This window comes from Furipterus horrens, unplaced genomic scaffold (genome assembly GCF_987537825.1).
Source record: "Furipterus horrens unplaced genomic scaffold, mFurHor1.1.pri manual_scaffold_4, whole genome shotgun sequence".
Classification (NCBI taxonomy): Eukaryota; Metazoa; Chordata; class Mammalia; order Chiroptera; family Furipteridae; genus Furipterus; species Furipterus horrens.
This window is the reverse complement of record NW_028327174.1, coordinates 124,238,974-124,251,695: the sequence shown is the minus strand read 5'-3', so window position 1 is coordinate 124,251,695 and position 12,722 is coordinate 124,238,974. Positions and strand designations below refer to the sequence as shown.

At 40.2% G+C, this 12,722-nt stretch overlaps 1 protein-coding gene across 1 annotated transcript in view; it reads left to right on the top strand.

Annotated features, from left to right (window-relative positions):
* The window catches only part of CDC14B (cell division cycle 14B), a 99,511-nt gene continuing 86,789 nt past the window's right edge, over positions 1–12,722 (top strand). The window contains exon 1 of the mRNA XM_090274039.1: positions 1–195. Within this exon, the coding sequence (XP_090130165.1) occupies positions 36–195 (160 nt within the window). The 5' untranslated portion in view covers positions 1–35. The remainder of the gene's footprint in view (positions 196–12,722) is intronic.

Below are 12,722 nucleotides of genomic sequence, written 5' to 3'. Positions count from 1 at the left end.
TGGTTGTGGCTCCCTGACGTGCCGCGGCTGCCTCCATGAAGCGGAAAAGCGAGTGGCGGGCGAGCTGGGCCGCCGCGCCCCCCTGCTCGCGGCGCGGCTCGTCGTCCTCGCTGGGAGTGAAGAAGAGCCGAAGCTCCACGTCGCAGGAACTGCATCGCCGGGACCCGCAGGACGACCTGTACCTGGACATTACCGGTGAGCCGGCGGACTAACGCGTGGCGGGACGCCCGGGACATGCCGCACCCTGAGCGGGGGTCCCGGCACCTCCTTTGCCCCCTGCAGTCGAGGCACCTTCCCCCCACCCCCATAAAAGCCCGAGCCCGCCACATTCCCCTTCGGAAGCCCGGAGCCCGGGGAACGCCCCCCGACCCCTAGTTGCCGTCTGCGTTTGTGGCGAGCTGTAACTTTATCCTTTCGGCTTCCTCCCGTCCCAGGAAGGTGGGCCGAGGGTCACCTTTCTAAGTGGCTGGCGTCAGCTCGGCACTTCGGGATTTTCCTAAGTTCGGGTTAATAACCACTTTCCAGGCTTGCGTGCTGGGTTGGCCCTCCCAGGAGCCTGAACCTGGGAGTTACCCCAGAGGATTCCCCGAGCGTGCGGAGCGCGCCCGCACAGGAGCTGTGCGTGTGCGTTGATCAAACCTCCGCTGCTGGGTAGGAAATGGAGTCCCGCTTGGGGCGGCATGTCCCGGCAGGGCGAGATAGTCATCTCTCCGCCCTGGCGCTCTGTGCACCGCCCCGTTCCCCGGTTGCGCACGCGGTCCTTCCCCTCCCTGGCTTCAAGACACAACATGTCACGTGGATGGTATTTGAACCTAGTCAGCATGCTGAATGCCCGGAGTTGTCACTTTTGAGAAATCTCAGCCGGACACAGCAGGTAGAAAAGCAGCCCATTGATAGATGTTTTATTGTTAGGGCTGGTTCTACAATTCTCGAAGGCTAATAAATCGAATTTGGCAGCCGTTGGGCCTGCCAGGATTGACAGTGAAGCTTGTGGAGGCATCAAATGCGATGATGTATGTGGAAATGCTATGTAAACAGCACAGACGTCTACAGTTTTATGGGAATTTGCAGTCTGTTTTCTGTGGTGCGTTATGTGTAAACCTTGGCATGTCTGAGGTTTTTATAAACTGTTTCCAGCCCTTAGCCACCATTGATGCACCAGGTGAGCTGGAGTGGTCAGAGCATTAATTTCAAACGTGTTTAGACAAATACAGAAATGTAGAAATTATTTTCTAGGATGATGGACTGTTTATGATCCATTTTGTTTAAGTCCTGAGTAGAGAAGGTTTCTCAGCGTTGATGGGTGACTCTTGGAAATTGAGGGAGAAGGAAGAAGCTGTTACCTTAAGTCCCTGTCCCCTCCTAGCACCTGCTGGCTCCATGGTAACTTGAGTGTGTTGCTGTAGGAGGTGAAGCCAGTTGGCTGAGGATGTGACCAGGTCCCACTGGGGTGTGTACTCCGTGGAAATGACCCCACCGAGGAGGGCTGGGGGTGGAGGACCCACACATTCCTTATTATGCTTTTGTTATTTATACCTCTTCAAAGAAACTTTGTTTAATAGCATTTAATTTTGGGGCAAATAATGCACTTACGTGGTACAGAATGCTTAATTCTAAAGCTACACAGCAGTATATAGTGAAAAGTTGGTCTCAGCCACCGGCATCCTTCCCCAGAGGCAATGTATGTTCCTAGTTTCTTGTGACTCCTTCCAAAAATGGACTGAGTGCATACACAGAGGTGCTCTACCATACCCAGGCATGGCAGCATGCAACATCTTGTTTTGCACATTGTTTTGTCTTCACATTATTTCTTAGCAGACCAATTGCCTCATTTGCCTTTAAAAGAAAAAGAGATTTTATTTATTTATTTTTAGAGAAGGGGGAAGAAGAGGGAGAAAGAAAGAGAGAAACATTGGTGTGAGAAAGAAACATTAATCAGTTGTCTCTTGTACATGCCCTGTATGAGGTCTGACCTGCAACCCAGGCTTGTACCCTGATGGGGAATCAAACTTGTGCCCCTTTGCTCTGCCAGCCAATCCCCAGTTGGGCCACACGGGTCAGGGCCTCACTTTGGCCAAATAAACATGGTTTTAAAACCTAAAACCATGAAAGAGTATATGTTGTTTTAAATGTATAAATGTTTTAGAGCTTGTTTAGACAGCACCCTATTGACTGATGAACATTTAGGTTGGCTCCAATCAAAAAGGAACTTTTTGACAACAAAGTCATTGCAGTAAATATTCCTTCTCCTTCATTGAGAAAAATCAATGTGGCCGGCTTTCCTGAGGCGGTGATCGATGAATTAACTTCAGAAAATATCACAAGTAGACTATTGAGGAGAAAGTTGGTGTATTATATTCAAATGCTTTTATTTGGCTTACAAGCCCAGATAAATGGAAGGGTGCAGTCTCAGTGTGAGATGACTCGAGGCAAGTAAGGGAGTCAGCTTTCCCTGAGATTTCTTCAGGTGTCCCTTAGTGATAGTCTTGGCTTCCTGGGGGGAAAATGATACTAAATCAGTCTGTTTTGGTGTTATATTCAAGACAAAATAAAGTGACTGAGTGCAGTGTGTGTTTTGCTTTTTATTGTGCGTGTAAGAGAAGACTTGAGGCTTCATTCTCGGCAAATGGCAACCTGGTCCCATTCTTGCCAACTTGTTTTTCTTCTCATTGTTTTTTCATAGCTTAAAAAGCAATGCATGCACATTTTTTGAGTCAAGCATTAGCAAAGGAGATATATAGTTAGTCTCCCTCCCCCCTAATATTTTCTTTCCCTTCAGTTTTCTGTGCATATCTGAGTTGCTACAAATTGTGCCATACAAGCAAGAGGTCCTTTTTTTTATTTTAAAAACCCTTTTATTTATTTAGAGGCATGCTCCCAACTGGAGACCTCGCCCATAACCTAGGTATGTGTCCTGACTGAATTGGGTGTCATCCCTTCGTTTGCAGGGCTGACACCCAACTCACTGCACCACACCAGTTAGGGCAGGACCGATCCTCTTTTTAATGTCTGAATGGTATTACCCTGTGTGGCTGAAGTGTGATTCATTCAATGGTAATAAATGGTTGGGGGTTTTCCAGTCTCTACTGCAAATGGCTACATTGGCATCACTGTGTATGTTTTCCAACATGTTAGACTGTATCTGTAGAGTAAAATAAAGTGAAGAGGCTGGCCAAAGTATATGTAGGTTTATCCATTCATCAGTGGACTTTTTTGGCAATTATGAATAATGCTGCTATGAACATTTGTGTAGATATACGTTTTCAGTTCCTTTGGGTATATACCTAGGAGGGGAATTCATGGGTTCCATGTTTAATCTTTTTGAGCAACTGCCAGACCTTTTTCCAAAGCGTCTGCTCCACCAACATTTCCACCACCAATAGACTAATTCCGCATTTTCAGCAACACTTGTTATAGGATTGTGACAATTCTTTCCGATTGGGGTTGGTTTGTAAAAAATTAATGCATGTTATCATTTATGCTAACTGTGACCTTAAACACATTAAAATTTTTACTTTGTTCCCTTGACATTTTATCTGTAAATTGAATTCCCTTAGGTCCTAGGATATTTCATGTATGTACATTTAACACAGAATGCTTAATATCTATTTCATTCCTTTAGTCCTTTGTTATGTGGTCACTGTTGTTTAGTGTCTAGCCAGCCACCTGGCTACACTGGCATTTACTCTTACAGGGAGCAGACTGATGGGAGTTTTATTCCTATCATGATCCCATCAAGCTGTTATTGACCACTTACTAAGCTCTTGCCATGTTCAGTGACATGGATTTTTACCTGAGTTGCATTCCTGGTGCAGTTCCAGTGCACTGTGCGAAATAAAGGTCATAAATACAGTATAAAGTTAATTAATGCTAAACATGCTGAATAAAGATATGATCAGAATTAGTCGTTACCAGTCAAGGGACCTGGGGGGAGAAGGGAAGTGAGGAGGATTTTCAGTTGCATTTGGAACTATGTAGCTCTCAAGATGGGAGAAATACCAAAGGAAAAAATGTTTGGCACAGTCGGGTTTTTTATTTTCTTAAGAACCAGAAGACTGAATCTCTGAATCTGTTCCATCTCTATATTCTTATTCTTTGAATAGGACCCACCCTAAATGGCAGCGCGTGTTCTCCTTTCTTCTTTATTAATATAGAAAAAATTTTTTATAGATTATAACACTACATAATCTGTTTGATAATCTATAGGATTGATTGTTGGTACAGAATGAATTTCCATTTATTTGTTTTTTTTAATTTCTGACTAATAAAGATAACTAATAATTACTATTGGTTAAAAAAGATTCTTGGTGGTTTGTCTTAAAAAATTTTTTTCAGTGTCCACCATGATATTCTACCTTTTAAAGAGTGTCTATATTATGATAGTAAATCATTTTATTGGAGAAGCTCTAGGTGGTCAAGATTGTCATGTGAAAGCACTGGATTAATGGTGTCTTGGATACTCATCAAATAAAATTAAACAGATACAACACTACCCCGCGTCCCTTCCTTTTTGGATAAAAAAAATTACTAGACATCATTATACAGAGAAATTTTATTCCTTAATTTAAGAAGTATTTATTGTATGCTTACTATTTAAAACAGTCATGCATGTTCACTGTTTGCAGTGATGATAGAAGCGTATTTTTTTTTTTTTTTTTGGATAGAAAAGGAATGCCGTTAACTAGGGCACTGATTCAAGGAGGAAATAAATTCATTTTTCTTCAAGAGTGTCATGTAGTGGATTATTGCATTTCAATAATTGAAGCTCCCAAAGTATGTACTATTCATTTTTATTCTTGCTTATGATTTCTATACTTTTAAATTTGCGCATAATATGAATTAATTTTCTTGATTTATGTGCTTACTTAGTTCTTCTAATGGTGTCATAATATCTGCTTTAAGTATAATTCCTTAGGCATTACAACACCACACACAGAAAATGTAACAGTTTTAATGTTACTGCTTCAAGGGACATAAAGAGTGGTTGAACATAAAGAAGGGAATTGTGGCAGTTGCCAGTCGGTGCAAACTTTTACTTCTCTGTGCCTTAGAATGAGTGAATTTCCCCAGTTCCTGCTGGGGTTAGGGAAGGCTAGAGTGAAATCACATTGCAGATTTTTAGGATTGAATGACATTTGCAAGTTTCTGAGATAGTCTCTGGGGGTCTCTGAATTGATAGGACAGATGTGTTGTTTTTTGAAAGAATTTCAGGTGATCATCCAGAAATATCACAACCATCTACTTTTTTCCTCTCAAGACGCCAAGAGCAGAAATCAGTAACTTTGGTCAGATTGGTGATTTCTTTTTGCGAAAGCCATGACTACCTGACTTTTATTCTGACAGATAACGCTGTTTCACAGAGTCAACCTAAGTGGTTTGTTGAATATATACTAGATTAGTCCTGTGCTAGTTAGGCTAGTAGATAATGTCATAGTAGATGCTCCAAATGTATATCTTGTAAAGTTAAGTTTAGAGAGATGAGTAATTTACCTCATTAATTGGGAAAAATGAGCAGACTAAGTACAAGTCTTCCAGAGCTCCTGCAGTTTTCCAAATTGGCCGTCATCACAGGCCAGATTTTCCCAATATTTCATTCATTCAACAAATGTGTAATGAGTACTCTGCCAGGCTTTTTTTTTTTTTTTCTCTCAAGTGCTAAAAATAGGTCGTGTTGGAGATAGTCCCTGCTCTCATGGAGTTTGTTTTGTGTGTGAAGTGAGGGAAAAAATCTCAGAGAATCTAAGGGAGAACCAGTGTATAGAGGAACCATATCATGTTTGAAATCTTTGGGGAAGAAAAACTGGTAGGTAGAGTTTTTGCAGAGCTTATTCTCGTGGTTAGACATGAGGAAACCAGGGTAAGCTAGTGTCTGCCCACACCACGGGGATTGAACACAGGAGGATTATTAATAACCTTTGGAGTTGCAGTTTTCCCATCTGTTTAGAAATAAAAAGTGCTCGGAGTTGTTGGGAGGATGAAATGAAGGGGCTGCATGTGAAGCGCCTGGCCTGGTGCCTCGTTGACAGCCAGGGCTCCATCCATGTCTTCAGCATTACAAATGTGCCAGCAGTGGGCCAGGTCAGGGGCATGCGGGCAGAGACAGTCATCACTGCTGGAAGGGTTTTTAGCTCGGAAGCAGACATTTCCACATACGTGTACTTGCACAAAAGGTTCGGTGAATCAGCACAGTGAAAATGCAGTGTTCCTCTCTCTGCTTCTAAGTGTGAACTTCATGCACAAACCCAAGGCTGGCTCAGTGTGTGTCAGCAGCAGAGGAGGTTTGTCACCTTGTTAATTTTTCTGCCTTGGGAAAAGTATGAAGGTTTCTGTTCAAAGATTCTTTGTAAGAGGAAGAATTAAACCCAGGCCATTTCTTGTTTTTGAGGCTGTTGTTACAGATTTTTATTATACTGAAGAGTTTGTACATTGCCTAATATTAAATTGCAGCTAAACATATTGTGGGATCTTTGCAAAGATGCAAAGGCCTCATGGAAGAGCTTCAGGTAGAAGGTTATAAAAAATAGATTATTTACTGAGAGAATATCAGTTTTTCGGAGTGGTTAATTTAAAGAGAGTATTACACAGATCCAAAGATTTGATACTGGTGGTGCATATTACTGGCAGACGGCATTTTTTGGTGGGGGGTTTAAAATAAATTGCCTTTTTAAAGGTCTTTCCATGCTTAATATTTAGCACAGAGACTCAGTTTATTTGAAATATGTGGTGTTGCACATAAGGAAGAAATTAAATCTTTAAATCTATTTTATTAGTATACTGGGAAAAAATAATTTGAGTAGCCAGTATTTTGTTTCCCTTCCCAGCTAACGAATATTTTTAATCTTAACAAATCCTTTACAGTCCTTTACATTAAAATAACTTTTATAATTATCTGTAATTTGAAATGAAAGTATGATTAGAGTGGTGTATCTGAATATTTCAAAGCCATTTCTCACTTAGGACAGGCACCTTTATGATCGAGGTAAGTAGGTGCAGGGGTTTGTTGTGGACAGAAATTGGAGAGATTGTATTAGAGATTGTATTGAATATTGGTTCAGCAGGAGCTAACCAATTTTCCAATACTGTTTATTTACATTATTTGGTTTTTAGCTTCTGGGGTTAGTCACTTAATTTTTAGAAGTGCTGACAACTGTATTAGCCAGGGATTACCTTTGAAAACATTTTCCAAGATAAAATTGTTTTTATCATCCTAAATTGAAGGATATTTAACTGGAATGTGTACGTCTCATCTGGATTCTAGAGTTTATATGAAAGTTTTACGCCCTTCTCTTTCTCTTTTTTTTTTTCTATAGCTTTTCATGGATACTGCACCAACAAAGGTATTCAGATCATTGACTCTACTTTGCAGTTCTTTCTGATGATTTTAAAACTGTAGATTTAATCTGTTGTGATTCTTGGTTCCTTCCCTTCCTGTTTGCTTGTCTTACATTTAGTCTTAGGTAGCAGATTCAGTTTTTTATAACTGTGGAGTATTTTTGTACTTTTATGACTCAAGTTGAAATTTGTCTTTCTATGAAAAGTTTTGTTGGTTTCTATGTCTATCTAGGTAATGCTGAAAGTAGTTTCTGTGATATTTTATTGGGTCAGTTATGAATGCTATGTTTTGGATGGTGGATATTTTTGGTAATACTAAATGTTTGTGTTTTAATTGAATCTCATTTTTCTAAGCTTTTCAAGAAAGGATACTTATAATAGCTATTCTTGATCCACCCCAGATTACTTAGTTATTGCTAGGCATTTCTTTGCTTAATGGACAGGTTTATGTCTTGTTCATTGTGTTTGGCAAGAGGGAAATGTCATGAATGCCAACTTGAACTTAAAAAATATTCTGATTCCCTGTGATTTTCAAGTTCCTCAAATAAGGCCAAAACAAATCTGAAAGGCCCTATATATACATATGTTTTTCCTCCTAATTTTAAGAAGACTTCTGACTTTATTCTCTTGGTCTTTTATTCAGCTCTTTTAATTCTTAGTGTAATTTATATTCTAGAAGAGTAGTTATCTTAGAATGTTTTATTCACCATTCAGTTCAAAATTGAGTCTCATTGCCTTTGAGTCTGAAAAGCCGAGGAAGCTTGGCTGGGTAGATTTATTCTAATTGTGTTATATCACATATTGAGTTTATTTTTCTGGTAGGTCACTTTTATACCATTAAAATTTAGTTGGCACTGTAACTCTCCACAAAAGAAAAACATCCTGTTCCTGATGTCAGTGATGTTTGTTGTTCCTTCAATTCTGATTTGAAAGTAAGATTACTTTCTTGGCACTGCTGTGTAATTTATGACATTGATCTTTTTATACCCAGTCCATAATACTATAATATCGTTACAGATTCTAAATTCTTCCAGGTCCTCTATTTTAGGACCATCATAGCTGAATCATTGTCTGCATTTTGCTCATTTATACTCATTTTTATTTGTATGAATTGTGCTATGGAGTTAATTAGTATATTCATTCAACAAATATTTATTGAGCAACTACTTTGAGAAAGGGATTGGGCCAAGTATTTTTGAGGAAGGAAGAGGGACTGTGAAGATTTAAATGACCTGTTCCTTATCCCTGAAAGATTGAGAAGGAATAGACTCTTAAGTCATCATCTCAGTGAAGACAGGTAATAAAGGAATCAGTCATTATGTAGTTTTGTTCTCTTCATTGAAACAGTGCCAGTTTGAGAGAACTTTGAGATGGAAATGTCACTTGATAGTTCCTACACAAAGTGAATTTATTTTTTCCAGTGTGTGGTGAAAATGATTTGTCTCATAGTCTCTTTCTTGTGCTTGTGTGCATGTGTGTGTTAAACTTTAAAAGAAACCAAGGTGAAAAGCTTCCTTTTGGTATATAACCATATATATATGCATATAGTTAATACATATACTGAAAACCCTATCTCTACTAAAACAGAGCCAAAGGGAAAGGTCTACATTCCTATAAATCCATATCTCTAATTTGAATCTCAAATTATCCCAGAGGATATAATTTAAAATAAGATGCCTATTTATTTTTAAGAATACATTATTTTATTGTTAAGAAGTAATTATAGAGCAACTTTTAAGCCAAGAATTGCTTCTTAAACTGAAGATACTAAAGATGAAGATTGCTAAATATTTTAAGAACTAGATTTGATGTGCATGACTTGAACTGAAAAGCATTCTGATTTTCACATTTTTAATAGGTGCTGAGGAAGAATTGCTTTGACATGAATGTATAACAATTAATATTATGGTTTTACATTTTGGGGTTCTGTTCTCATTCTGCTCTTGGAATTTTTTTATTGTAATCCTGTCATTAGAGAGCTTGTTGGAAGCACCTGATACCTGACATTGAAGCATTTTAACATGCATTTCTTTATTTTTTGACAGTTTCTGTCAAAAAAGCTTAGAATTTAGCTAGCAAACACAACCGAGATAAGATTTAACTCCACTATTAATATTATGCTGAAAGGGCATGAAGCACAGATTCACCCAGGATGTGTGTATCACCCTTACAATGGCTGCTGCAAGAACGCACTAGAGATCTCAGGTTTGCCATGATCTCTGGGCAGTGACACTAGCACAGACACTGGGTTTTTATGGCTACATCTATATCCTTGCCCATGTCCATACCCACATCTAGATCGCACAGAGGATCTTATCTGTGAATGTCATGGACACTCCGTAATGGATGCCTCTGAGTGAAGGGGATCTTTGGAAGGGAGGCTTGAGCTACCGTTTGAAAAGGTTCTTTCACTTTTCTCCAGAACCAGCAGGAACTGTAACACACAAGTCTTGGCTTTCTTCTTCCTCCTGAGGGCACCTTTTCCCCTAACTTGTGGTGTCAGTGTGGGGGGTGGGGGTGGGGGGGGTGATTGCTGGGATTGGGAATAGACTTAATACCCCAGCATGGGGGAAATATCCTTATATCTTTTTCGTGCCCCTAGACCTGTCTCATAGTGCTCTTCTTACATTCTGTCAATAATAAGCATCAAGACATAGCAGTTAACTTGAATTAAACAATAACTTTGCTCTAAAATGAAAAAATACTTTAATGACATCTCTTTTATTCAGAAGAGCTGGGGAAGGATAAACTTTAAAGCATCCTTTATCTTTTTGGACTTATTCAGATTGTTTTGATCAAATAAATTTTTAGAGGTTAAATCTGGGGATTCAGAAGGCAGTCATTTCCAGGCACAATGTTAAAGGAATTTTTTTTCCCTTAATGTGACACTTCGGGAAATTTTCAAAATAATAATATAGGGGGATATTCTGAAGGCTAAGCAATCAAGTTGGACATTAAAAAAAATAAAATCAAAGCTTTGGATTAAACACTCTGTTTTAAAATGATTTCAGAAAACAAATATTCTAATACAGAGCTTTATGAATTAGATTGCTAAGTTTTGTTGTTTATGCCTCATGAGCATTTTTTTCCATTTTATTTTTTAAAAATTTTTATATGCTTTATTGATTATGCTGTTACAGTTGTCCCAATTTCTTTTCCCTTTGTTCCCCTCCACCCAGTGACCACCTCCCTCCAGTTGTCCCCCCCTTAGTCCATGACCATAGGTTGTGCATATAGTTCCTCTCAACATCTTCCTATCTACTCCACTCTCTCCTACTATGCTTTTTTAAAAAAATATGCTTTATTGATTATGCTGTTACAGTTATCCCAATTCTTTTCCCTTTGTTTTCCTCCACCCATTGACCCCCCTCTTTCCAGTTGTTCCCCCCCCCCCTTAGTCCATGCTCATTGGTTGTGCATATAGTTTTTCTCAACCTCTTCCTGTCTACTCCACTCCCTCCTACTGTGCTTCTTAATTCCTGTACCATCTTTCTCCCTTTCCCTCCTTCAGCCTCCCAGCTGATCTCCCCCCAAAATGTTCCCCATACCTATAATTATTTCCCCACTCTCGTTGCCTACTTAGTTTGCCTTTGTTTCGATTCCCTAGCTTCTGTCATTGGTTGTTGTGATACAGTTTTCATTTTAATGTTCATAGCTTTGATCCTCTTTCTCCTAACAGTGGTTTGGATATGATGAACTCCTTCAGTTTTACTTTGTCCTGGAAGCACTTTCTCTGCCCTTCTATTCTGAATGACAGCTCCGCTGGATAGGGTAATCGTGGCTGTAGGTTTTTGCTTTTCATTACTTTAAATATTTCTTGCCAATCCCTCCTTGCCTGCAGAGTTTCTTTTGAGAAATCAGCTGATAGTCTTATTGGGACGCCTTTGTATGTAATTCTCTTCTCCCTTGCTGCTTTTAAGATTCTCTCTTTATCCTTAATTTTTGACATTTTGATTATAATGTGTCTTGGTGTGGTTCTCCCTGGATCCAGTTTTTTTGGAACTCTCTGTGCTTCCTGGACCTGTAAGTCCATTTCCTTCCCCAAGTTAGGGAAGTTCTGCTTCATTATTTTTTCACATAATTTTTCAATTTCTCGTTCTTCTTCTTCACCTTCTGGCAACCCTATGATTTGGATGTGGGCCCGCTTAAAGCTGTCCCATAGGTTTCTGAGCCTCTCCTCATTTTCCTCAATTTTCGTTTCCTCTTTCTGCACTGGTTGACTATTTGTTCCTTCCTTATGTTCCCATTTGTTCATTTGATCCCTGGTTTTCCTTCCCTCACCACTAGTTTCGTATGTGTTTTTGTTCATTTCAGCAGGACTAGTCTTCATTCCTTCCCTGTCTTGTATAAGATTTGTTGTTAGGTCTGTAAGCATTCATATAACCAAAGCTCTGAACTGTGCCTCAGAAACATTTCCTATCTGCTTCTTCGTTAGATTAGATATTTGCTGTCTGGTCAGCTGCGTCACCGGGATCTCTATCATGATCTGTGCCATCCTGACCATTTTGTGTTTACCTTTGCTTATGGGATGGGGCTGTCACACCTCCTACGCTATAGGGGGCGGAGCCCCGCACACTCACCACTACCAGGTGAACCTTGTCACCACCCTTCTCACCACGCTGTGGCGTTTTGTGTGGGGGCACGGGTCCAAGATCGATTCCTGCTGTTCACTCTCTGCTGTTCACTCTCCTCCTCTGTCCCCACCACCTCCAGCCCTCACAGTCAAGGCAATGGGGGTCTGCCTTCTCCAGCATTGGAATTGCGAGTTGACAGGTTTGGTCTGCAGCCAGGGGATGCTCCCCAGGTGCTCCTCGCCTCCCCTTAAATACAGGCGTCTGTGCTACTGCAGTCCCGCTGCCCATCACGCAGCTGCTGCTGCCAGCAGAGCTTGACCTCTCCGCCCGGCTTTGCCCTTCCTACCCGTCTGGATGAGCACCACTTGTTTATAACTTCATATGTTGAACTTCCATGTAGCTTTATTTTCTGGAACTTCTGGTTATTTCTGATTTTGCGGTAGTTGTAGTCCTTAGCTGTGGAAGGAGACAGAGCGTGTCAGTCTAGGCCTCCATCTTGGTGGCAAGTCTCACCTTTATCCAAGAGCAATTTTTAATGCCTATTTTGTGTGTACCTGTTACACACCCCACATAACAATCCCATGCAGTTATGCTTTGTTGTTATTATATTGTCTTAAAATATTTACTAATAAGTATGCACATATAAAATTACAGTCAATGTCTTTTTTGGGGTTCTCCCAGAACATACTGAGGTCAAGGGCTCCAATGCAAGCACAGTTGGCTCTTGCAGTACCCAATCCCATGCAGTCAGAAATCACGTATAACCTGACTCCACAAAGCTTAATTGCTCCCTGGTATCTGTGGGAATTGGTTTAG